The sequence below is a fragment of the Prionailurus viverrinus genome, chromosome F1 (genome assembly GCF_022837055.1).
Source record: "Prionailurus viverrinus isolate Anna chromosome F1, UM_Priviv_1.0, whole genome shotgun sequence".
Lineage (NCBI taxonomy): Eukaryota > Metazoa > Chordata > Mammalia > Carnivora > Felidae > Prionailurus > Prionailurus viverrinus.
In genome coordinates, this window is record NC_062577.1 from 65,340,119 (window position 1) to 65,364,309 (window position 24,191).

The following is a 24,191-nucleotide window of genomic DNA, read 5'->3' on the forward strand; positions in this document are numbered from 1 at the left end:
TCCCGCCCGCCGGGGAGTGTCCTGGGTCCTTCCCCTCTCCTTCCCTCCTTCCAGGGGAATTGGGTGCAGTCTCTGAACGGAACTGTAAGGGCCACATCTCTGAAATACTCCAAGGGAGCAAGGTGGAGGGAGCCTGCAAGCTTCGGCCGCATCCAGGGTTACCCGGGTGAGCTTCGGGGAGCCTCTCCCAGCCTCGATGTATGGAATCAGGGCTTCCAGGAAGGAGCCCAGACGTCCTGGGAGGCAGCAGGGACCCAGTCTCGGGCAGCGGCTGTGGCTGCGGCTAGAAATGTGCCGGGGTCGAGCTGGACACCCAGTGCCCCGTATCTTCTTGTTCCGGGTGGGGGAGGAGGGAGAGGCTTTCTGCAGCCTGATCTCCACTTCCCCTGCACCTGCTCAAACACCTCCCTTTCCTGTGGCTGGCCTGGCCTCAGTTTCCCCACCTGTCAGGGCCCCACGTCTTTAATCGCAGGAAGGGCAGCGAGTGGCTGATGGAGTTGATCAAAGGAGAGTCCCAGGAAGACAAAACAGGGGAGTGGAGGGTGAGGAGCCGCAGGCGCCCTGCCCCGTGGTCCCTGCCCCTCCAGACCCCCGGACCTGCCCTTCCCCCAGTCCGAGGCCGAGGACCACCCAGAAGGACCCCCTGTGTTGTCCACTGAAATTGGCACAGACACCTGGGGTATGAGGAAACTGGCATCCCCCCTCCCCTCCCCCTCCCCCGGGGACCACGGTCCCCCTTCCCCACCACTTCCCAGCCTTACCCCCAGCCCAGCAGTGGAGACCCTAACCCAGGCGTCCAAGACTTCCAGCAGAGTCCGGCCAGGGCAGGGGGCGGAGCAGAGGCGGGCTTGGCAGGGGGAGGGGGTAGGGGCCCCCCCCCCGCCAGCCCCCTCCAGTGCCCCAGTTCCCAGGCAGCTCTTAAAGGAACCAAGACGAATTAGCTAGGGACAGCTTCAGGGGGTGGGTGTAGAGGAAAGTGGGTGGCAGGGAGAGGATTAGACCTGTCAGGGGCAGGAGGGCCAGAAGGGGGGTGCTGACACCCCCTCCAGGGCCCGGAAGCCCTCCAACTCCTCAGTCTAGCCGTTCCCTCATCCCACGTGACCCCCACGGTGGCCACCCAGCTTCTGACTGCCACCCCCTCGGATCCTGGCCCCTATTCCCCTTGGGCCCCTGCCCACTTCCTCCCCCTCCCCCATATTCGTGCCACCTCAGTCTCCGGTGAGAGCTGCCAGCTGGCACGGACTGGTACTAAGCGCGGAGATCTGGCCCAAGGATTGTAAGGGCCTGAGGCCTGGCCCCAGAGGCGGGGCGGGGTGGGGGGAGGGGAAGGGGAGGCCAGCACCTCAAGGTCACTGCAGGGGGCCGGGGACAGGAGGCACCCTCCCCTCCCAATCCCCCTCCAAGTCTTGCCCGTCTCCCCCTCTGGCTGTGGGATGAGGGGCTCCGAGGGAGCTGAGGATGCAGGGTCCTAGCCTGTGGCTTGTTAGGGCGGGGACAGCGAAAAAGCAAATGACTTGGTGGGTTACTTGTGGCCACGGAGGGGCCGGGCAGCCAGAGAAACGTTCAGCAGAGGGAGACAGAAATGGAGACGGAGAGACAGCAGCCAGTTTTCAGCCCTGGCCCCCCAGCGTCCACAGCATGAATTTCAGTCTCTGGAGTGTGGGAAGGCTCTGCCCCAGTGCTCCTGGGCCCCGCCTTTCCCCCAGCTTCAGGGAATGCTAAGTCTGCGACCTGCAGCGGGTTTCCTTCCATTTCTACCTGATAGAATATTCTGAAAGTCATCTCTACACCCAACGTGGGGCTCGAACTCACGACCCCGAGATCAAGGGTCGCAGGCTCCTCTGAGCCAGCCAGGTCCCCCGCCCCCATAAAACTCTTCCTGTCCTTCCCTGCCCCCCCCAAAAGAACCCCTTCATCCAGAAAGCCCTCTGGCGTCCCCACAGTGTTCTGAGTTGCCACCGTGTTTTGTGGGAGTCAGGAGCCCCGCGCCCCACCACCAGCAAGCTGGGTGACTTTGTGGCCGACCCTGTCTCCTTGCTGGCTTCGGGGTGCTTCACCCAAAGCGAGGACTAGCCCCCAACCCACCCCTGCCCGCCCAGCAGTGGCTCTGCAGGAAGTGCTCACACTGAGCGGTCCCATTCCTGCACTTACGGGTACTGACCAAGTACCTGCTCTGGGGTCAGGCCCTGCGCTAGGTGCTGGGGGGGTCAGCGTGAATAAAACATGAAAACGCCTGTCCGGGGTGGAGGACGGAACATGAGGAGATACAGAAATGAGATATGTCCGGTGGTGCTAAGTGCAGGGACAGGCGCGCAGTATTTGATGGGAAAAGTGGTCCAGGCTGGGGAAGCACTCAAGGCGGGCAGGCACTTGGGGGGTTCCAGGAACACCAAGGCGGTCAGTGCGGCCTGAGGGGCTGGTGAGGGACGCGCTGTCCCCCAGGTTGTCACGCAGGGCTTCACACGGCGTTCGTGCCTGCTGTCTGGCCTCTCACTGCTTTGGGAAGGCTCTGGAGAGTTTTGAGCAGAGGAGTGGCCGGAGCAATAAAGGGTCACTCTGCCCCTGTGTGGAGAGCAACGCGTGGGGGGCGGGGGCAGGAGACCAGCCAGGAGGGACTGCCACAGTCCCGACTAGAGGCGGAGGCGGGGGGGGGGGGGGGTGCGTAGAATGAACTGGATTCCAGATCCACACTAAAGACGGAGGTGACGGAACGTGCCGATGGACTGAGTGTGGGGCTCGAGAGGGCTTGAGGAGTTACGGGTGGACTCCAGCCTGAGCAGCTGGGGAGAAGGACGGTCAGCAGGTGCCCCGGGGAAGACGACAGGCAGAGCAGGTCGGGGGTGGGTGGCAGTCAGGCTATCCGCTCCGGACATGGCAGCTTGGACAAGCATCAGGTTTGGGGTTCAGGGCAAAGGAATGAGTTGATGGTGTCAACCTGGGAGTCAGCAGTGTGTGGATGGTGTCGAAGGCCGTGAGCCTGGAGGAGATGTCTCCAGGCCCCAGTGTAGACAGAGAGGGGTCGGGTCCGGGCACTCGGTCTGTCAGAGGTGGGGGAGAAGAGGAAGACCCAGTAGTGTGGGCTGAGAGGGACCAGAGTCATCGTCCGTGACCAGCAAGGTCAAGGAAGGTGAGGACGGAGCAGGGACCAGTGGGCCAGCCACGTGCAGGGCCCATGGACGCCAGCGACATCAGTGTCTCTGGAATGAAGCCAGAAACGGGTCGGCAGCTGAGCGTGAGGAGGGCAATCTGAAGAGACAGGAGGAGGTGTGATGTGGTCATCTGGAGAAAGGGAGAGACGGGGCTAGGGACAGGAGGGGCAGGGGGCCACGCTAGGGATGTGTGGTCATGACTTTAAAGTCGGCCTAGTCAGCAGGGGAACCACCCAAACTCCACCGTAAGAAATTACCTGGAATCCTTAAAAGGTATTCTCTGCCCCATTATTTATAATCACAGAAGTGAGAACAAATTCAAATACCCAGAGACGATTATGAAATGAGGTGTTACATATACACTTAGCCATTTTTAAGTATTTCTTTCTTTTTTTTTTCTTTCTGGGACAGAGAGAGAGACAGAGCATGAACGGGGGAGGGGCAGAGAGAGAGAGGGAGACACAGAATCGGAAACAGGCTCCAGGCTCTGAGCCATCAGCCCAGAGCCCGATGTGGGGCTCGAACTCACGGACCGCGAGATCATGACCTGGCTGAAGTTGGACGCTTAACCGACTGCGCCACCCAGGCGCCCCCATTTTTAAGTATTTCTATATGATAAACATCCTTTATAAGATATTTGCAAAAAATATGGTTTAATACCTATAGATAAAGTCAAGAGGGCTTTCTCCCCTAATCTTAAGAACCAATATGAAAAAGATAATCTTCCCAAAAAAAAATGAGCAAAGGATAGAAACCTTATTCGCACCAGGAGAAATGCAAATAACCATTGTACACGAATGAAAAAATAATCTCAACTTCTTTTTCAAAAAGCATATTTTTTACTGTTTATTCATTTTTGAGAGAGAGACAGAATGCGAGCGGGACAGGAGCAGAGAGAGAGGGAGACGCAGAATCCGAAGCAGGCTCCAGGCTCCGAGCTGTCCGCACAGAGCCCGACGCGGGGCTCGAACTCACGAACCGTGAGACCGTGACCTGAGCTGAAGTCGGACGCTCAACCGACTGAGCCACCCGGGCACCCTGATGTTTTATTTATTTTTGAGAGAGAGAGAGAGGGAGACGCAGAATCCGAAGCAGGCTCCAGGCTCCGAGCTGTCCGCACAGAGCCCGACGCGGGGCTCGAACCCACGGACCGCGAGACCGTGACCTGAGCTGAAGTCGGACGCTCAACCGACTGAGCCCCCCGGGCGCCCCTGATTTCAATTTCTTTTCAAAGAAACGCAGTTGGGAAACAATGACGTGTGATCACTTTCCTATCAAGTTGGCAACGATTAAAACCAGCAAAAGCTTGGTGGTCAGGAGCCACTCGCGGAGAAGCGAGCTCAGCAGCGGGTCAGGACAGGAAGTCCAGTTTCTCTGGAAGGTGGTTGGCAACATCGTCAACAGCTTTTGCGACGCACACAGCCCTGACGCAGCCAGTCCTGTTCCTGGAGTTGACTTCGTGGAAATGCCCAGAGATGCCTGGGCAGATGTCTGTCCCAGGAAACGTTATTTGCGACGAGCCGCGGAACATGGCAGACGTACGGACGTATTTGAAAATCGAAACTGCACAGAACGGTGGGAGGCCTCCCCCCGCAACTGTTGACGGTGGCCGTGGGGCAGTAGTGAAAGTGCCGATAAGGAGGGTGGGCCTCTCTCCCCTTTTCTCCCCACTCTGGGACGACCAAGTATCACTTACATGAGCCAGTGGAGAAAGAATCCATGTTATTTAAAAATCATGTGTATAAACTTAGAAAGAACCTGGGAAAGGGCTCACGCACGTGAACTGAAAAGCAGAATCAAAATTTAAGCCGCAGTGAGATCTTAACTGTGTAAAGCATGTGTTCGGGGACGACGTCTGCGAAGAAACCCGTCAGTGGCTGTCTCGGGGTGACTGCAAAGGGATGACTTTCTCCCCTTCTTTCTACTTACCTGCGTTTTCAGTTTTACCGCAGACTATCACTACGTGATGCCAAAAAAACCCCACGTTTTAAAAATTAATCTCTTTGGCCTGCCACATGCGCGGGGCTGCGTCACGGCGCGGTGACAGGCGTGGGAGCCGAGGCACCTGGGCCCGAGTCCCCCGCGCCGTCGCCTGGGTCCCCGGGGCCGCGCCCGCAGCCACAGTCCGGCCGGCGCTCTGGCGCCCTCGGGTGCCCGGCCCGGGGAGTGCACAGGACGGACCCCTCTGCCGCCGCCCAGGGGCCCAAACCCGTCGGCCCGCGGCCCGTGGGCTCCATCGCCGGAAGGGGGGGGGGGGGCCCGGAGGGGGTTTCCTTCTCGGAAGCTGCCCACCTCCGGCAGGGACCCTTTCCTCAAGCTCACACCCCTCCCTCTCAGCATCCCTCTTCCAGGGGCACCTGGCCGCAGCCCCCTTAACACTTTTTCGAGAATGTCCCCCATCATCCCAGACCTTGCTCTTTTTCTCACTGACTTGTCACTGCGGCCCAGCTCCTTCGCCCCAGGGAACATATACTTTAACATCTCTGCTTTCCCTTCAGAGGGGAGAGTGATGTCACAGGAGCAGGGGCGCCTACTGGCCGTGTGGCAGTTCACTTAGAGCCCCCCTTTCCAGGGGCAGAGGGGATGATCCCTCTCAAGACTACGGGGGGGTCAAATGAAGTAGGGCAGAGATGCTTCGGGATCTAGAAAGGGCCAGGGGAGCGGTTGCTCTCCGTGGCTCCTGTTCCCCGTGTGGGGCCCTCCCCTCGCCCCAGACCCCTGGCTCCTGGCTTATAAAGTCATCTCCCCCTCCGAGGCTCCTGCTCCCCCGAACAGTCCCCTCGTCTGCAGCCGCACGCACGTGCTGGGACATCGGCTGGGGTGGAGTTTCTCCGAGGACGCAGAGTGTGCGGTCCTGTTTGTCTCCCTGCCCCCAAGCTGAGCACAAAGGGACCTCAGCTGCTGGCTTGCAAAGTCAGACCCGATGCTGTCCTGCTGCCCTCACTCTCTCCTACACCCTCCCCCGTTTGTCCTTGCCCCAGGTCCCGAGGCAGCTCGGGGCCTGGCAGACAGAAGGCTCCCAGGTGGGTGCTGACCGGATGAAGGAGGTTAGGAAGGCGGGGCCCTCCATCAGGCTCTACCCCTCTGTCCTTGGGGACAGGGCCCTGCTGATGCCAAAGCCTCTCCCCACCAGGCACCGGAGGACCCAGGTATGGATCCGAAGCTCTGAGGGCTTCAGCTCGCGTCCCCCAGAGCAGGGGTGAGGCTGGACGGTCCCGAGCACGAGGATGTGGGTGACCACGCGACGTGTGTGTGCGTGTGTGTCTGCCCCTCCAAACTCTCGGTGACGCCCATCAACAGAGACAGATACCACAGCAGCCAGGGATAGAAACAACTAGTGTATTGATTTGGGGAGAGAGAAGGGTGCAGATGGGAAAGGGGGGGCAAGGGGCTCTTTAGTGTTTGCAAACCCACAGACGCACACCCTCCACCGCTTGTCACCTTCCTCCTCCCGGGTGGGGCCACAGCAGGCTCCCACCCTTCCTCGAACCCTCCCCTCTCCCTGCACCCACTTGACCTTGACCTCCAGTAACAGGGCAGAGCCCTCCCTTCTGGCTTCCAGGTGAGGCAGGCTCAAAGAACCTTCCTTCCCCTCTTTCCCACCTCATTCCCATCTCTTGTCTAAATAAAATACAGAAAAAGCAAGTGCGGCTGGTACCTGGCAGAATGAGTCGCCCCCGGGGCTGGGGCAGGGGTGGGACTGGGACGGGGCGGGCAAGGAGCCTCAGCCAGGTGTAGTGGACTGACGGGGGCTGGCCGAGGGGCCCGGCTCGGCCCCCTCTCCCTTGGAGGCCGGCCCAGAAGGCTCCACACCCGCCTTGCAGGCACCATGTTCGTGGGGTCCCCGGGGTGGGGGCAGCAGCAGGGCACAGAAGCAGAAACTAGGCTCTGTAAAAAGCATCCCTTTCCCTCGGCTTCTGGAGGAAGCCCTCTTTGGTTTTAAGGCAGATGTGAGTTTCCCGGAAGCAGGGAAAGGACGGGGGTGGAGATAGAGCTTTTTTTTTTTTTTTTTTTTTTTTGCTTGTGTCTCTCCTTCAGTATAAAACCACTGTAGAAAATAAGTTCTCTTAGAAAAAAACGAAACATAGAAGACAAAACCAAAGGGGTATTTTCTTTGGCTTCAAGCCCCCTCCCCTGAGGTGCAGGGCAGGGGGTGGCCATGAGGTGAGGAGGACTCAGGAGGTCTCCACCCTCACCCGGGCCTGGCAGGTCCCAGATTACATGATGCTGCAGTTCTGGGGGCTCTGAGAGAGAAGAGAGAGGGGACGGGCGTGAGCCATGGTGTGGGGGGGACTCCCCCGGAAGCCCTCCCGGTGCCCCTGGCCCCGCCCCCGCCCTCCAGTCTGGGGCTCAGACGGGAGGGGCAGGACGCAGGAGCCGACTGTCTAGGATCTGGGGCTGAGGGGAGGAGGCTCCCGCTCCCCCGGGCTGCGGAAGAGAAGGCCTCCCCCCCGACAGGGCCCCCTCGTCTTAACCCTCAAGGACCAGGGTCCTCTGTTCGCAGGGGTGGAGGCGAAGGGACGAACTCACCTGGGTTCGAGGGCTGGAGCTGCCCAGGAGGTAGGAGCGGGTGACCAGGCTGTCCCCGAAGCCGCTCCCCCCACTGCCCCCCACACTGCGGTAGCTTCGGGTGACCGTGACACTGGAGGCGGAAGAGCCAGAGGAGATGGTTCCGCCCACCTGGGCTCCCGAGCCGCTGGCGGAAGCCTTGTCCGCAGGCTGCCCGCACGTCCCGCACAGCACGGTGCGTGAGCGCAGGTTGTACTCGGCGGGGTCCCCCGAGCTGCTGCAGTGGGAGCCCTGAGGAGGAAGACAAGGCTCAGGCGGGAGGGCGGGTCTGGGACAGCGCTCAGGCCCGGCACCCGGCACCCGGCTCTGCGCTCCTGCGGCACCGCCACCAGGCAGGAAGGCGGGTTCTGTGCTCAGGGCCCCCCGCCCCGGAGCAGGGCCCGGCTGGGAGGAGGGCAAGGCATGGAAAGGCAGAGACGGGGTCAGGAAGACGTGGGGACAGGGAACTGGGGTTCTGGCTGGGCTCCGCCCCGGCCTCTCTGGGCTTACAGGGGAGGGCCAGTGAGCAAGCTTGTTGGGTGGCAGGCATGCAAAATAAATGGGGTGGGGGGGGGGACGGTCCTGCAGGAAAATCCATGGTATGAGGGACAGGGATGGGAGGGTGGGGGGAGGAGGTGCATGCAGCAGGGGCTGGGGAGAGAGGCAGGCTGGGTGCCCCACTTCTGTCCTCCCATCCCCGTCCCGGGGGGACAAATCCACAGCCCCGTCCACTGCTCCCGTGGGAAGACGCCGTGGCGTCAGGAAGTCCCTCCTCCCAGACACCTGGGCTCCCTGCTCAAGGAACAGGGAGGAGAGAAGAAAAGCCAGGGCAGCGCGTGAAGTTCCAGAACGTTCTTTAATGAAAAGATCTTTGGCAAGGGGAGGCCTGGCTGGGAGCCCCGGCGGGGGCTCGGCCTCAGCGGCGGCTGCCACTCACATGGTGGTGATGGAGCAGATCGTCTCCGTCCTCGTCCTCGTCGTCCTCGACCACGGTCACTGAGCGCACCAGCTTGCGCATGGCCACCTCCTGCGGGGACACGGGGCCAGGCCCCAGGGTCAGCGGGTCGGGGCAGGAGCGGGGTCGTGTATCCTCTCACAGTGGCCACCAAAGAGCCTTTCCCACAGCGTGCCCTTTGTCCGGCCTGCTGCCGACCTCTGTGGGGTGCAAGCCAAGGAGCTATTCTCCCCCAGAGGGCACTGCCAGGCTCTCTGGGTAGGAGTGTGCTTCTGCCTGTAATGGCCCTCGCTGCCCACCTTCCTTCCCTCGTGCTGCTGAGGGAGGCATCTTCGGGTGTGAGTACTGGGTGGAGAGTTTGGCGCCTGGGGTTGCAGCGGAGGGAGACTTAGGGCGAAGTGGCCTTGAACTGGCTCCCTGGGGTTGGGTGCCCCCGGCTCCAGTACTGCCCACCACGGGGGGGCCCCCGTCCAGCCCTGTGCCGGCCCGCGGCACACTCACCTCGCCGGTGGAGTTGATGAGAGCCGTGCGCAGGCTGTTCCCGCAGCCCCAGGTGTTCTGTGCCTTCCACACCAGGTCGGTAGGGGGGCTGTGGGTGGCCCCGGCTCCTGCAGCCCAGATCTGGAGGGGGGCAGGGTTAGAGAAGGTGCTCAGTCCGGCGTGCCCATCCTCAGGCCAACCCCTCCCCCACCCAACCCGCCCCAGGGTCCCAAACGCCTGCCACTCACCGTCACCACCTGCCCGGCCTTCAGCGTGAACTTTGGTGGGAAGCGGTAGGTCAGTAAGGGGTCATCTCCATTCTGGCGCTTGATCTGCCAATTGCCCATGGATTGGTCCTGCCAGGAAGGAAGGGAAGGGGGAGGCGGGGGGAGGCTCATTCAGACTCCTGGTCCGTCTTGCTCAAGGGCCCAGGCAGGGCCCCGGCGCGGAAAACAGCCGAGGTCCGCGGACGCCCAGGCGGGACCGTGCACGCTGGACACTCGGCTTCCAGCAACTCAAAGACCGAGGGGCTGTTACTCATCTCGGGCGCTCAGAGGGGTCAGATAGCTCACGGGGGCCTGGCCGCCAGGGGCGAGTTCGGAGCCGCTCCCCACCGTGGAGGGACACACCCGCCCCCGAGTGCCTCTGGGAGGAGCACCACTCTCTTTCTTGGGGTCTGCTCCCTCCCCGAGCTGGAGCCCCTGGGCCTGGGGCTGGGGGGGTGACGGGGAGGCGGGGTGGGGGGCACCTACCTCACTGGACTTGTTGCGCAGCCGCACGAACTTGCCCTCCTCGTCCACCTCCTCCACGGCCACGCGCCCGCTGGTGCGAGCGTGCTGTGAGAAGCTGCTCCTGCTCTCTGCGGCCTCCAGCTTGCGCTTCTTGGTGACGCTGCCCGAGCCCTGCGTCTGGGAGGAGTGCGAGGAGGCGCGGCCGCGGCTGCGCTGCGAGGTGGGGCTGGGGGACAGGCGCAGCCTGGCGAGGGGGACAGAGGGGCCCCGTCAAGGTGGGCGGCCGGTGGGGGCGGGGCGCTCCTCCGCCACCCCCACCCCCCGCCCCCCGCCCCGGGCCCTCCCGGCCCCACCTCTCCTCCTCGCCCTCCAGGAGCTTGCGGTAGGCGTGGATCTCCATGTCCAGGGCCAGCTTGATGTCCAGCAGCTCCTGGTACTCGTCCAGCTGCTGCTGCATCCTCGCCCGCATCTCCGCCATCTCCCGCTCCTTCTCCGCCAGCAGCCGCCGGCTGGTGTCGCGCTCCCGGGCCAGCGAGTCTTCCAGGTCCCGCAGCTTCGCCTCCTTGGCGGCCAGCTGGGTGAGGGAGCCGGGGTCTGGTGAGCGCCCACGGCCCCCGGGCCCCCCTCCCCAGGTTCTCGAGGCGCCGGAGCCCGCAGGGGGCTGTCACGTGGCGCGGCTGGTGGCCGGGAAGCCCTTCCCCGCATCTAAGTGAAACCCCTGTGCCGAGCCCGGAACCTGTCTCCCGTGGCCACACGCACGGCCAGCCGGGAGGTGGCGGATGCTTGACCGCACACTGAGCCTCGTGCAGGGCAAATACAGCCCCCGTTTTCAAACGGAAAACCAAGGCTCTCGGGAGTGAGGGTCACACGGGGACGTAAGAGGCCTGGAGGAGCAGCCAGGTCATCTCAGTCCGTGGTCCTGGGGGCACATTCTGTCCCTCGCCTCTCCCCTCCCCTCCTCCGGGCCCTACATCCCACCCGACCACTGCCACTGGCTCCCGGCGGCAGGATAGAGGTGAGATGGGACAGAGGTGAGGCGGAGCGGGGTAGAGGCGAGGCAGGAGAGAGGCGAAGTGGGGTAGAGGCGAGGCGGGGTAGAGGCAAGGTGGGGTAGAGGCAGGAGAGAGGCGAGGCAAGGAGAGAGGCGAGGTGGTATAGAGGTGAGGTAGAGGCAAGGAGGGATAGAGGTGAGGCGGGGTAGAGGCAGGATAGAGGCGAGGCGGCACAGAAGTGAGGCGGGTAGAGGTGAGGGGGTGGAGAGGCGAGGCGGGCGGCACCTGCTTCTGCAGCTGGCTGAGCTGGGCCGACAGGCTGTCGATGCGGATACGAGACTGCTGCAGCTCCTCGTGCGCGGCCCCCACCAGGTTGCTGTTCCTCTCGGCCGACTGCCTGGCGTTATCCAGCTTCGGGGGAGGACGCGGGGTTAGGGCCGCGGGGACCCGAGGGGGACCCAGGGGGCGCAGGGCGGGGGCCCGGGGGGCGGGCAGGCACCTTGGCAGAATAGGTCTTCTCCAGCTCCTTCTTGTACTGCTCCACCTGGTCCTCGTGCTGGGCCCGCAGCTCCTGCAGGGCGTCCGCCAGCCGGCTCTCGAACTCGCGCTGCTTGCCGTTGTCGATCTCCACCAGCCGGGTCTCGTGGCGGCGCTTGGTCTCCCGCAGCTCCTGGGAGCGGGGGGACAAGGAACCGAGATCAGAGCTCGTCCTCGGAGGATGAGGCGGCCCGGATGGCCGGCCCCCCTCCCCACCCCGTCCCCCGTCCCATCCTACCCCCGATGGGGCCACCGTCACCCCGCCGTAACCTGGGGGCCGGGCGCCAGACACCCCGCACTCCCCGTCCGGCAGCACGAGGCCGGCGGGCGAGCTCCGCCCACAGCTGCCCCCAGCCCTGCCCCCCTGCCCCTCCAGCGGGCGGGGCACAGTCCCCACCTCGCTGTAGATGTTCTTCTGGAAGTCCAGCTCCTCCTTCAGGGTCTGCAGCCTGTTCTCCGCGTCCACCCGCCGCAGCATCTCGTCCTGGAGCTGTTTCTTGGCCTCACCCAGGGCGGCCTCGAGCTGGGAGCGGGGAGGCAGAGGTGAGGGACAGGCCCGGGGGACGGACAGCCTCCGCTGTCACGGACAGAACGGGGTCCCCTTACCCGCCGGAACGGCCCGCTAAGAAACGAGAGGAGGCACCACACACAGCAAGTGCCCCACAGGACGCACGTCCAGAGTACGCTGGAACCACAGTGCGCCCGGGGTGGAAGAGGGGGTCTGGGAAGGCCTCCGGGGGGCTGAGGCCTGCGGGACAGGCTCTTGGGACGTGCCCAGGGCAGCGGGGGACACTGCCTGAGCACAGGAGCAAAGGCCCGTGTAAAGGCCTGGAGGCGCAGAGGCACAGCGAGCTTCAGGGTCCTCGGTTCTGCCAGAGCCGGCAGGGCTCAGGGGTGGCGACACGGACAGCGGCTGCGCGGGAAGGCAGGGGCTGGACCGTGAAGAGATGCCCCCTTCTCTGCCACAGAAAGATCTCTGAAGTTTGAATGGCAGAGAACCCCTCCCAGATTCTGGTCTCCGAGAGGCCCACTGGCCAGCGCAGGGGCCGGCAGGAGGCCTGGAGGAGGAGGCTCCAGCCCAGCCTTAGTGCTCAACCCGCTGGCGTCTCCCGTGTGCCGGGCGCACTCTGGTGGCGGGGCCTGGGAGAGGGCCGAGCCCAGAGAGCCTGGCCCCTGACCCTGGTCCTGGCCCTGCTCTGAGCAGTGAGGTGGCAGAACCGGGAGCCAGTCGGCTTCTTTGATTCTGTTCTGAGCTTGCGATGTGAGAGACGAGAGCCCAGGACAGACAGCAACGTGCCTTGGAAGGAAAGACAGCCATATACACGCCGAGCATCAAGGACACCCGTTCCCGTCTGTGATAGACCAGCCACTGCCAACTTCAGGCTGGCTCGGTCTTCCAGAGACCTCCGCTCTCTTACAGGACAGCCACCACCAGGAGGGATCCAGGGCCAGGCACGGTTTGTTGCAGACTTACGTGCAAACGTCTGCATACTACTTTATTTATTAACATGAGCTAGATGCCCAACATGAGGCTCTGACTCGTGACTCCGAGATCAAGAGCCGCACGTTCTCCCAGCCAGGCGCCCCAGCTGTGGACGACCGTAAACCCGCTGTGCCAGATGCACGGGCAGGACGCAGCGAGGTGGCGGCGGGTGAAACGGCACCAGGGCGGGCAGATGGCTGTGATGCCCTGTCCGCGTAACGGGACAGACAGGTGCCTCGGAGAGCAACGGGGGTGAAAGGGTGGGTAGGGCGAGCCTGCACTTCTCTGGGGGGAGGAGGGGTCATGGCGGGCCCTGGCGGGCGGCCTCACCTTGGCCACCTGGCCCCGCAGGTCATGGAGCTCGCCCTCCAGGGTGCGCTTCTCACTGAGCGCGGTGCTCAGGGCGGCCTCCTTGGAGTTGAGCAGGGCCTCCAGGTCCTTGAGGCGGGCCTGCGCGGCCATCAAGTCGCCCTCCTTCTTGGTATTGCTAAAGAAGCAAAGGAAGAGTAGCTTTAGAATCCCTAGAGAGAGCCAGGTCCCCCACGGAGAGACAAGCCACCTCCTAGGCGGCCAGCCCAGCCGGGGCCTGGCTTGGCTGTCCCTCAAACTGCCAGGAGAGGGCATCCTTGCTTGTGGTTTGTGAGCATCTGCCCGCCTCTGGGACTGGACTCCCACTTCCCCCAAGGTCCCCAAAACCCCCTTCCTGCTTCTCCACCCTTCCCATGACTCAGTGCTCAGGAACGTGCCCGGGGCCAAGGGGAAAGCGCAATCCAATCCCGTGAGATCGATGCTTTCCCTCCCTCTCCTCCCATTCCTTCCCAAAGAGACAGGGCCACCTTTGTCAACTGCCCCTTCCCACACAGGGCCTTAACCTCCTCCTCCCTGACTCCACCTCCCTCCCATTGGGCCAGGCCTCCCTCCCTGCAGGGACCCAGACAACCAGGCTCCCAGTGTTGGGGTCCATGCATCCCTATAGCTTCTCAGTTTGGGCCCCCAAGGTACTGGTCACCTCTCCCGGCCCCTTTTACACACGGAGACTGTGCAGAGGGAAAGTCCGGTTAAAAGTCAGGGATAAGGACAACTAGGCTCGGTACTGGCCCTTCCCTTTCCAGACCCAGGCTGAGTCCCCTGACCGGAGCCAGGCACGGGGGTCCAGCTGCCTTCCCCCCCCAGGCCTTACAGAGCTTGAGAGAACACTAAACCCTACCCTTCGGCCACAAGCCTCAGCATCTGGCTCCAGATGTGGCCCCGGAGCCTCCAGGCCCATCTGGGCTCCAGCCCTGAAAGTGGGTGAAGCTTTAGCCAAATAAACACATGAACGGGGGATGCCTCTGCCATTTCCTTCCGTTTTCTGGGCCCCAAAGATACGGAACTGGAGAAGGAGAGGGGTCCAAACTTCTGGGGAACCCAAGAACTTTCCAGATGTTATTATCACCTCACCAGCATCTGGTGGGAGAAAGCAGGAGACCCAGGGAGTTCAGGGAAAGACCCAGGGGGCCTGGCCCCGGCTGCCATCCGTAACTCCTGTGTTGTAAGCGTGGGCCACGTGACAGAAGGGAAAAAAGGAGGCAAACGTGGGCACGAGGGGACATTTCTGTCCTGGGAAGAAGCAAAGTGACCCTGCCAGCATTTTTCGCCTCTGCAAAAGCCCTAAGCTCCAAGGGGCCCAGCGGTGACGGTGACACGGGTGATGGCGACAAGGTGCAGTGGCAGAGGCCAGCCTTGAGGAGGCTCTGCAGGGAGGGGCCCGGACAGGCAGCACTCTCCTGCCACCAGCTCAGGACTTTTCAAACAGGCTCCACCAGGAGGGGGACACAGAGACACCCTCGGAGGTGGGGGGAAGATGGGAAGACCTGGAGGGGGCGCTGACCTCCCCCACAATCTTGCTGCTCCCGGCCTCTGGCCACACCTCGGAACAAGCAACAGTGTCTGTCTCCCGTGAAAAGAGGCCCTTCCAGAACTGGAGGATGTCTCCCCTCCTCCGTCTCAGCCAGAAAAGCTAAAAATAAAGTCAAAACCCAGCTCAGGTTTTGGCTGCCATCCGGCCCAGCCCCTGGCTGGGAGCACAGCCCCAACTTTCCATGACTTCAGAACTTTTCCGAAGCTGAGCCAGCTGCAGGGGGGGGGGGGGGGGGATGAAAAAGAAGAAACCGCTGGTAAAGTGAAGCTCCGCGGCGGCCGCAGGCTCCCGCTCCTTGGGCCAGTTCCAGGTGCAGGGCCTGCCCCACAGAGGCCTCCTCTGCCTGCAGGCTGATGGCCACGGGCATCGCCACGGCCGGCTCTCAGCACCTGGGAGAGCTGCAGGGAGCTCAGGGTGGGGCCAGCTCAAGCCCTCCTTAAACAGATGAGGAAACTGAGGCCCGTGTGCAGTGCCGCACATGGTGGCAGCAGGGACAGGGTCACAGTCCACGCTGCCGCTGGGGGCTCTTCCCCTCCGCCGCACCGCCCTCCTTGGCCACAGGAGGAAGAGGGGTGGCCTGGGCCGGGGGAGGCGGGAAGGAGCCCCCGGCTCCCGAGGCTTCAGGCAGCATCTCTGGGGACACGACTTCCCGGACCTCGAGAACAGAGGAGCGGGTGCCAGCCCTCTGCCAGGCTCAGTCGGCCAACCACCCTCAGCCTCGGGCCGTGGGGTACAACGGCAGTAATCCTGACAACACGACGGCAGCAAACGCCCCGGCGGGGCTGGTCACGGAGCAGGCACCGCTCTCAACGTTAGCACTCGGTCTGCACAGCTGCCTACAAGTCGGGCCATCACCGTGTGACCAGGGACACTGAGGCACAGAGCACGTCCGGGGGCCCGCAGCAAGTCGGGAGCCCAGCAGCCAGGGGGTCTGCGGAGCCCTCGGCCCCGCCACCAGGGCGGCCTCCCTAGCAGCAAGGGGTCTAGCTGCCTATCCGTCCCGGAGGCTGGACTGGCTTTGCCCACAGGGGGAAACCGCCAGCACCCGGGGAGGGGAGGGGGGGCCCCCGCGGTTTTCTCAGTCAGGCTGGGGAGCTCCCATCGGTGGGGAAGAAGCCACTATCACCCACAGGCTCATGACTCAGCCCTCAGGAGTTGTGGCCGGGGAGCCACACGCACACCCCAAGAGAGGGTGCAGGGCCCGGCGCCTCCCCCGTCCCCCACCTCCCTGCGCCAGCAGGGACCACAAGCAGAGCCCGGCCAGGCGGTCAGCGCGTCAGGTGCCAGGGCCACTGGGGCGGCGGGTGGGGTTGGGCCGCCGAGCTGGGCGGCAGGTGACTCATCCTGGGGCAGAAAATACCCCGGCGGGGTCAGGAAATCCTCTAGCGCTCACAGGGGAGACCCTGACTCTGCCCCTGTCCTGCCCCGGCCCTCACGTCCAGGCTCCTCCATCCCAGGGGCCTCGTGGGGCGAGGAGGGCTGGGCATCCTGTTTCTGCCTCTTCCCACGGCAGGCAGCTCCCATCTCGGGAGGGGGGAGGGCAGGGTGCGGAGAACCCGGGCCCAGGGCGGGGCCGGGGGGTCTGCCGGGCCTCGGGGGCAGCAAAGGGGTCGGCTGGGCACGGGGCCAGGAGCTGGCCCGCTGGCTGAGTCACACCCCCCCCCCCCCCCCCCCCAGCCCTGCTCGGATGCCAGATATGGAAGCCAGGCCGCCCAGGCCTGTTTGGGCCCCGTTGCTGGGGACAACTTGCAAGGCCCTCGTTTCCTCCCCCACTAGGCTGAGGAAGAGATACGGGGACGAGACCTGGGGCTGAACATACGAGGGGGAGGGGAAGATGGCCACGGGGCTTCCAGGAGCTGGCCCAGCCCTGCAGGGGCTCCCGCCCCAGTCCCCTCCAGCCTCAGCCCCTCAGCCTCACCGGCACACAGAGTTCCCCATGGCGAGACCCCAGGACCGGAGGGGGGGGGCGGGGAGCGGGGGGGCAGAAGAGCGAGGTTTCCGAGGACCCGCAGGGAAGGGCGCCCCCTGTGGCTGGGCGGGGCGCCCCCTGTGGCAGGACAGGGCCGTGCAGGGCAGGCGCCCCTTGTGGCAGGACAGGGCCGTGCAGGGCGGGGCGTCCCAGTGTCAGGATGGGCGGGCGGGTAGGCACCAGCGCCAGGACTGTCCCCTCTTTTCCCTGGACGGCAGAACTCGGCCCAAGCCTACTTCCTGCCAGTGAGGGGCGGCTCCTGTTGGCCACCCTTCCCTTTGTTCCTGCAGCTCCTCCCCCTGCAATCTATCTGCCTCCACCTCCCTGGGCCGCGCGGGGCCCTCAGCCCTGCAGCTCTTGTCCCCACCCCTGACATGTGCTCAGCTGTTGTTTTCATCTGCCAGTTTATTATCTGTCCACTAATGTCTGGGGCTTTTCCAGTCTGTGCCTGGAATGCCTGGGGGCTAGGAGTCCACACAATCCTGGCTTCCAGGGGGCCTCCCCCCGGGCCAGCCTCTGCACCTTTACTGGTGGGGAAACCAAGGCCTAGACAGGAAAAGGCTCAGGCACTGAAAACCCGCCCGCCGGGTCACCTGAGGACACTCACAGCAGACAGGACAGAGCACTGAGAATGGCAGGGTGCACGGTAGGGTGGGGGGAGGGGAGGTGCGGGGAGGGTGGCACCCAGGCACCCAGGAAGACAGCCTGGGAGAGGCCTCGACCTCCGGCTCCCAGTCCAAGAGTGATGCGGCCCAAACGCACACACTCCCACAGCTGGGGGTGAAGCGGGTTGGACACCCCCCACCCCGAAAGGGGACCACTGCTTGGTCTCTTGGCTGGTCTGTGGGTCTGCCAACACCTTCTGGTAAGGGCAGGATGTGGGAAGGCGGGGACATCTGGCGCTCCAGGCACCAGCCCCGTCTGGAAAAGAGACCTTCAACAGAGGAACTGAGGGGGGACAGCTTTCTTCGAATCCCACCCGCTGACGTTCTGAGGGTCTTACAGCTGGAAAGCGCAGGTAGGCCCCTCGGGGTGGACCCCACCCCGACCTCCCCACACAGGCCTGGCCCTGCTTCCACCTGCCGCACGTGCCTGGGGTCCGGGGCCCTCAGATCCCGGTCCAGGGGCGCTCGGCCCCAGCTGTCCTCCCCCTAGACAAAGCCAGGTGGCAACTGTAGGCAGAGGGAGGGCTGGAGGAGAGGAGCCGGGGCCGAGAAGGGGACGGGAGGCCTGTGGACATGTTCAGACTCAACTCCGGCAGAGGCGCTGGAGCTGGCAGGGGGCCAGGCCTGAGTCACAGCTGCCGGGTGTATCAACGTGGCGTTGTTAGCAGGCAGGAGGAGCCTACGGCTAGGAGCCGGGCCCCGGGTCCTGGACGACAGGCAGCCGGCTTCCTGACCAACTGCTCTCTTGCGGTCCCTGCCAACTCCGCTTTCCTTCTTCTTGGCCTGACTCTCAAGAAGTCACTCTTGACTTCTGTGCAACAATGAAGCGCTGAGGCCTGGGGACAGACCAAAAGAAGGAGGGGCCTGGCTCACAGCCTAGCGAAGAGGCAGACTGTCCTGAGGGGAGAGAGAGGGAGGCGCCGGCCAGAGTAGGGACATTTAGGGGATCCCCACAAGAAGCTGACTCAGGAGTTCCTTCTTTGGGATGCATTAACCCTCTATCTGGATTATCAACCTTGATGATGGCAAGAGGGGGTGGGAGCCGCACCCCAAGCTCCGCAAAGGAAGTGGGAGGGCCTAGGAGTTCTAGTCCCGCCGCATTCCAGCCCCAGCCTGGGAAGGTGCAGCCTTAGGAGCCTCGGCACCAGGGGGCCTTGGCGATCCGTCTCCCCTCAGCTGCCCAGAAACCGGGCTCCTTGATATGAGGGTCTCTAGCTCCCCCGATCCAGCCCTAAACGGACACACGTGCTCTGTCCCCTCCCTTTGTCCCCCATGCAGGGGCCACCCGGAGCCATCTCTTGTCTGACGGAACAGCTCAGGGTCTCCCGTCCACTCTGCACTCCGCCCTCTGCCGTGACTCAGCTCCTCTGTCGGGCCTGGGATCCCAGCCAGAATTAATCCCGGCTTCCTCTCCCGCCAAGGGACAGGGAGCACCCCTTCCCCGCCCGGCTCCTCCTTCCCAAACTCTGTCCTCTTGCAAGACCCCCTCACAGCCCGGCCCCAGGTTGGGACCCAGGTTGGGAAGGGAAACGGGTAGGCCACCCAAGGTCAGCGTGCGCCTCCCTCCGGCTGCAAACACGTGTGTCAGGCCTTGGCCAACTCTGAGGCCTTTCCCAGGGCCTCCCCGCGCCCCCAGCACAGGCCTTCTCCCCAACACAGCCCTCGCCACTGTCCTCAAAGGGGAGGCGTCCCAACAAAGTGTCCTTTCCTACTAGCAATAAAAACAGCAGAGGCCAAGAGCGTATCGTCATAATTACCTGCTCCTAACAAACTTTCTTTGAGAAAGAGAGAAGCGTGTCCGCACGTTTGACTCCACGGCTTGTGGCAGACATTTCTACTGAGCATAGCACTGGCTGCTAATTGTATTCACATTAAGTATATTTGTTTCTCACGTTATAGCTGGGTATTGTGGAGGACTGACGTCTCACGCCGTGGGTCACGGTTCTACTCCGTGAGGGCTCTCTGCAGACCTTCTGCTCTAACCCCTTTATTTCATAGCTAGGGAAATCCAGAGAGGGGACGTGGCTTGTTCAGGGTCACACAGCCACTTAGTGGCAGGACCCAGCCTAGGACACCGAGGGCCAGGGCTGTTTCCACTACCTCATGCAACCTGTCGCTTGGCTAGTGGACCACCTCACGTCTTGTTAAGGGACAGGAGACCTGCGACCTCTCTCCAGACATTTCCAAGAACGTGAGAGGTTGGCCTGCATCACCTTCAGGGGCACTGGGGCTCCAGGAGGTGGGAATGGGGTGAAGTTGCTGGGGCCAGGCCTCTGAGCCGACCTGGTGGGGGGGTGCGGGGAGGCAGGCTGGGGGAGGGGAGCGGAGGCACAGCTGGTGGGTGAAGGCGTCCCCTCCCAGTTGTTCCCCCAGCTGTCCCTGGCTTCAGCCCTGACACTGAACTACTGAATCCCTGGGGGGTAGGACTGAGGCATGGGCCTATCCTGTGCAAGAGAAAATCTCAGAACGGAGGCCAGGGGAAGTGCCAGCCAGGGGCCTCGATCACAGGAAAGCTGTCAGGGGCTGAGTAGGAATTACCGTCTCTTCTGTTTTCTCTTGGGCTCCCTAAGCGGTGCTCAGTCCCCGAGTTTAGCTGCACCCTCTTTCCCTTTGGATCAGAATGCAGACTTCAGGGCTGGGGGGGCCGTGGCAGGGACAGACAACACCAGGGGCTCCCTCAGGTGAGGACACAAGCCCGGGTACCCTCAAAGGCTGCATCCCTGTCATCCCTAGGTCTCTGCCAATGGGCACAGCCTTCGTCGGAGCCAGGCAGACACTTCCCACGACAGGTCCCAAGACAGTCTCAAGACAGGAATCCCCAGCCTCCCAGAGCTGTGTCTCACGATCCCTGTCTTGGCAGGGTCTTGGGTCTTTCCAGGGACAGGGTACAACAAAGGATGGGTATTAACAGGACAGCAGACCGTTCAGGTATCACTGGCCCCACTGGTCTCTGACCAGAATCTTCAGGCTGCGGGAGCCTTGGCTACCCCATGCTACCCTCAGGACCCTCCAACCTGTCCTCTAAGCTAAAGAAGTAAGGCTTAATGATATAGGCACACAACTGGAAGTCAGAAGGCCCGTGCTCAAGTCCTGACCTGTCGCTCTCTTGCTGTGTGACACAGGACAAGGCTTTGCACCTCTCTGGCCTTTGCTGTTCCTGTCTCAGTGAGAGCTGGAATAAGCCTGGGCCCGCACTTCCCTGTCCTTCCCCACTGGGGCTGCACAAGGCAGACAATACAGGAAGTCGTCAAGCACCCAGCCTCGTCCGGGGGGGAAGAAGTGCTTCTGCTTTGTGGGCCCAGGATCTCCCCACTTCTGACTCAGGCTTCCTCCACCAGTTCCACATGGGAAGACACAGACCTCGGTCCTATGCTGCAGCCCCGTAACTGGACTCTGCTCTAGAGCCACCTGCCACATACTGGCCACGCGGGTCCCTGCTCCAGACCACCACCAGAGGTCCTAAGGAGGGAGGCGGGAAAGGCGCCCAGGATGTACTGGGAAGCAGGGACAGAGGATGTAGATATTCAGGCCCCCATCCCTCCCTTTAAGACATCTGCCGTCTCCACCCTGTCTCCTGCTGGCTCTCATAAAGCCACCAGGGTGGAAGGGAGGGGGCAGCATCTGAGTCATCTACCCAGCTGTCATGCCTGGGATGGGGCCCAGCTCGAAGCCTGGACCCCACTGGGGCCCTGCCTGGTGCTCAGCTCCTCATTCTTGCCACACTTAGGTGTCCAAATGTTTCAGACTCCAGAATAGACAGAGTGTGTGTGTGTGGGGGGGGGGGGGGGGGGGACTTGGGGGTGGTGTTTTTGCTTGGAGCCTATAACCCAGCCCAGTGAGAGGGCACCCCAAGCCCCTGGGTGTGGTCAAGGTACCAGGCTGGGCCAGGGATTGCCACAGGATCTTACAGACAGCTTTGCATCCCAACCGGAAGCCTGGCCCTGAACTCTGAGCTCTAATTAAACATTAATCCAGACAACACCTTCTCTCTCGGCTTTAGTGGGGAGGAGTTAGGACAATGCCTTTCTTCCTCTCCCAGATTCCTCATTCTGCTCTCCTCCACTTCACCCTGAGCACAGCAGACACAAAAAGAAGCCACAAATCCTGGGTCCTCCGGCTGGGGACACGGAAGGGGACAGACAGCCCAGCCTGAGCCCCCTCTGACTCCAGCCTGCCTCCCATCAGCCTGAGATCCAGGTGTGCAAGCCCACCCCCCTTTTCCGGAAGCCCAGCCTCCCCAGCCAGGATCAGTGGGGGAGAAAGAGAGGCAGGTGGCTAAATATAACAAGTACACACACCGCCCCCGCCCCCGCCCCTGCCCCACGTGTGCGCACACCCGCCTGGTGTCCCAGGCCCGGACAGCTGCAGCAGGAGGCAGAGGAGACAGACTGGCGTGGCTGGGTTAGTAAGGGATCACACACTCTGCTCCTCCTGATTCCCGATCAATGTCCTCCCCACAGAAAGGCCTGCTGAGAACGCCCTGCACAAGAATCCACGAGGGGGGCTTTGCTGGGTGGACTAGTTTCGTTCTCTGGCCACCCCCCAGCTTGCCTGTCTGTCCGGCTAGCTAAGTCGGCCATACCACCAGGAATGACCTCTGTCAACAGTCTCCCCCAGAAGTCAACCTGTCTCTGCAGTTGCCAGCCACCCGTCACCGGGGCATAACAGAACGAGCACGGGATACAGAGAGGCTCTGAAGAGAGCGGTTGTTCGGAGAATAGGATCAAAAGGGAGGTAAAGAGAGGAAGTCAAGCCAGGGCGGCCCCCGGCCCAGGGACCTCCAGCACCTTTAGGGCCCTTTGGCTCGGGGTCCTCGGAGAAAAGGGGAGGAAAGCGGAGGAAAGCAAGTTCTCAGGGGCTAGGGAAAGAGGGCCTACACTCCCAGGCTCCAAAGGCCTTTTTAGACCGGAGGGTGGAGTCAAGTAGGGTGGGGTAGGGTGGGGCAGTGATGGGTGCGGTAGGAGTGGCCTGCAGCTTCCAACGGCTGGATTTCAAAAATGTCACTGTACTCCAGCAGTTTCATAAGGCAAAGATCAAGAAAACGTCAGTGGCCCAGCGGATAGGCCAGAGCAAAGACTACTGGGCTTGGCCGGGAAATGAAAGTGGCTCACCCCAAGCAGGGAGGCAGGGAGGGGCAGAGCCCCGAACCTCCGGGACCCCAGGCAGAGGGCCGAGGCGGGTGCGGCAGACCTGGGCATAGCACGACCTCCTGAGCCCGCGCGGGGGGGGGGGGGGCGGCCCTGTCCTCCGTCTCCCTCCCTCTCTTGCATTCCTGGGCCAAGCAGGCCAAGGGCTGTGGGAGCTGCGGGGGAGCTGAGCTCCTGGAGCTGTTCCGTGGGCCTGTCAGGGCCTAGAGAAGGTCCCAGACGTGGGGCGGCGAGGGGAGAGCTTCCCGACTCTTAGAAACAATGCCGCAAAGAGCTGTGCCCGGGGGGGTCACCTCCGTGTCCCTGACTTGGTAACCTCTCTCCAGCACCACTGGATATCTGCCAGCACGGGTGCTCGGTCTTAGTGGGCATCATGTGTCCAGAGCCGGTCTGGGCAGAGTTGGCACGGTGCCAAGCCCGTCAAGAAAGTTCTAACAGGACCCTTTCACCCACTCCAGTGTGTCCTGAGGAGCCCGATTTCTTAGACCAGCAGGGCCAGCTGTCCTTTGCCCAAGCCCCGGCCCCTGGCTCCAAACGGCCGGCAACCCCCAACCGGACTGAACGTGGGCCGGCCGCCCGCCTTTCCTCGGCCCTGACGCCCCCGCCATTCCCTACACACGCCACCCTCTCCCCGAGACCCCTCCCTTCTCTGTCCGGTCCCGACGGTTTCCCTCGGCACTGCCAGTCACCGCTGGGGCAGTTCCGGGGACGGAGGGGGCGGTACAGCCTAGTTACCAGCCGCCCGCCCCCTCGGCTCCCGCCCGCGCGCCGCCACCTGGGCGCACTCACCGCGCTTTGAGCTCCTTGAACTCCTCGCGCACTTTGCTCAGCTCCAGCTGCAGGCGGGCGCGCTCCTTGGCCACCGAGTCGAGGGTCTTGCGGGCATCCCCGAGCTCGGCCTCGTAGGCGGCCTTGATGCCGGACACCTCGCGGCTGACCACCTCCTCGGACTCGGTGATGCGGAGGCGCAGCCCCGCGTTCTCCGTCTCCAGCGAGCGCACACGGTCGATGTAGACCGCCAGGCGGTCATTGAGCTCCTGCAGGTCCTCCTTCTCCTGCAGCCGGGTGATGCGCGTAGGCGACAGCGGGGTGGAGCTGGCCTGCGCCCCGCTGCGGGTGGCGCGCCGCTGGGACGGGGTCTCCATGGCCGGCAGGGTGGCAACGCTGCCCGCGGGGCAGAGGTCCCGGGAAGGGCGCGGGGCTCGGGCCGAAGGGCAGAGACTGCTGGGGTCGGAGCGCGCCGGCCGGCTGGCTCGCTCCTGGCAGGCGTGGGGTCTGGGCCGGGTGCTGTCGGACCTCGGAATTCGGGTGCGCGGCTGTGGCTGCGGCGCTCCCGCGGACACTCTGAGTCACCGACGCCGGGCCGAGGCTCTAATAGGTCTAGGGAGTGGGAGGAGGGGCCGCCGCTCTTAAAGGGGCCGCCGCACACCCGCAGCGGGAGGTGAGGGGGCGGCGCGGAGGGGCGAGGGCCGCCGGGCGGTGGCCGAGCGGGGCTCCGCCCTGTCCCGCGCACCCGGTGGGCCTGGGGCTCCTCCCGTCTTGATTCTGCCTGCTCAGGGCTCTCGGCTTCAAGCTTGCCCCCACCCCACCGTCTCGGGCCTTCGTGGGTAGGAGGCAGAGCCAAAGGGTGAGAGT

The 24,191-nt window shown here is 63.4% G+C and overlaps 2 protein-coding genes across 10 annotated transcripts in view; one reads left to right on the forward strand and one right to left on the reverse strand.

Annotated features, from left to right (window-relative positions):
• Window positions 1–6,794, forward strand: part of LOC125154942 (proline-rich extensin-like protein EPR1) — a 13,882-nt gene extending 7,088 nt beyond the window's left edge. For 3 of the 9 annotated variants that reach the window (XM_047839618.1, XM_047839617.1, XM_047839619.1), the window contains exon 5: window positions 473–3,635. In XM_047839618.1, the coding sequence (XP_047695574.1) occupies window positions 473–659 (187 nt within the window). In that variant the 3' untranslated portion in view covers window positions 660–3,635. Of the gene's footprint in view, window positions 1–54; window positions 3,636–4,014; window positions 4,057–4,383 lie in introns of those variants that run through there. The other 6 variants (XR_007147992.1, XR_007147993.1, XR_007147991.1 and 3 more) reach the window with 6 other exon arrangements.
• On the reverse strand, window positions 6,475–23,924 carry LMNA (lamin A/C). Its single transcript, XM_047839615.1, has 12 exons — window positions 23,346–23,924; window positions 13,206–13,362; window positions 11,790–11,915; window positions 11,355–11,525; window positions 11,141–11,266; window positions 10,217–10,437; window positions 9,885–10,107; window positions 9,381–9,488; window positions 9,154–9,273; window positions 8,635–8,724; window positions 7,680–7,949; window positions 6,475–7,393 (listed from the first exon to the last, which is right to left on the reverse strand). Exons 1-12 carry the CDS (start codon window positions 23,699–23,701, stop codon window positions 7,367–7,369), a joined length of 1,995 nt encoding a protein of 664 aa, XP_047695571.1. The 5' UTR covers window positions 23,702–23,924; the 3' UTR covers window positions 6,475–7,366.
• Window positions 23,925–24,191: the final 267 nt, after the last annotated feature.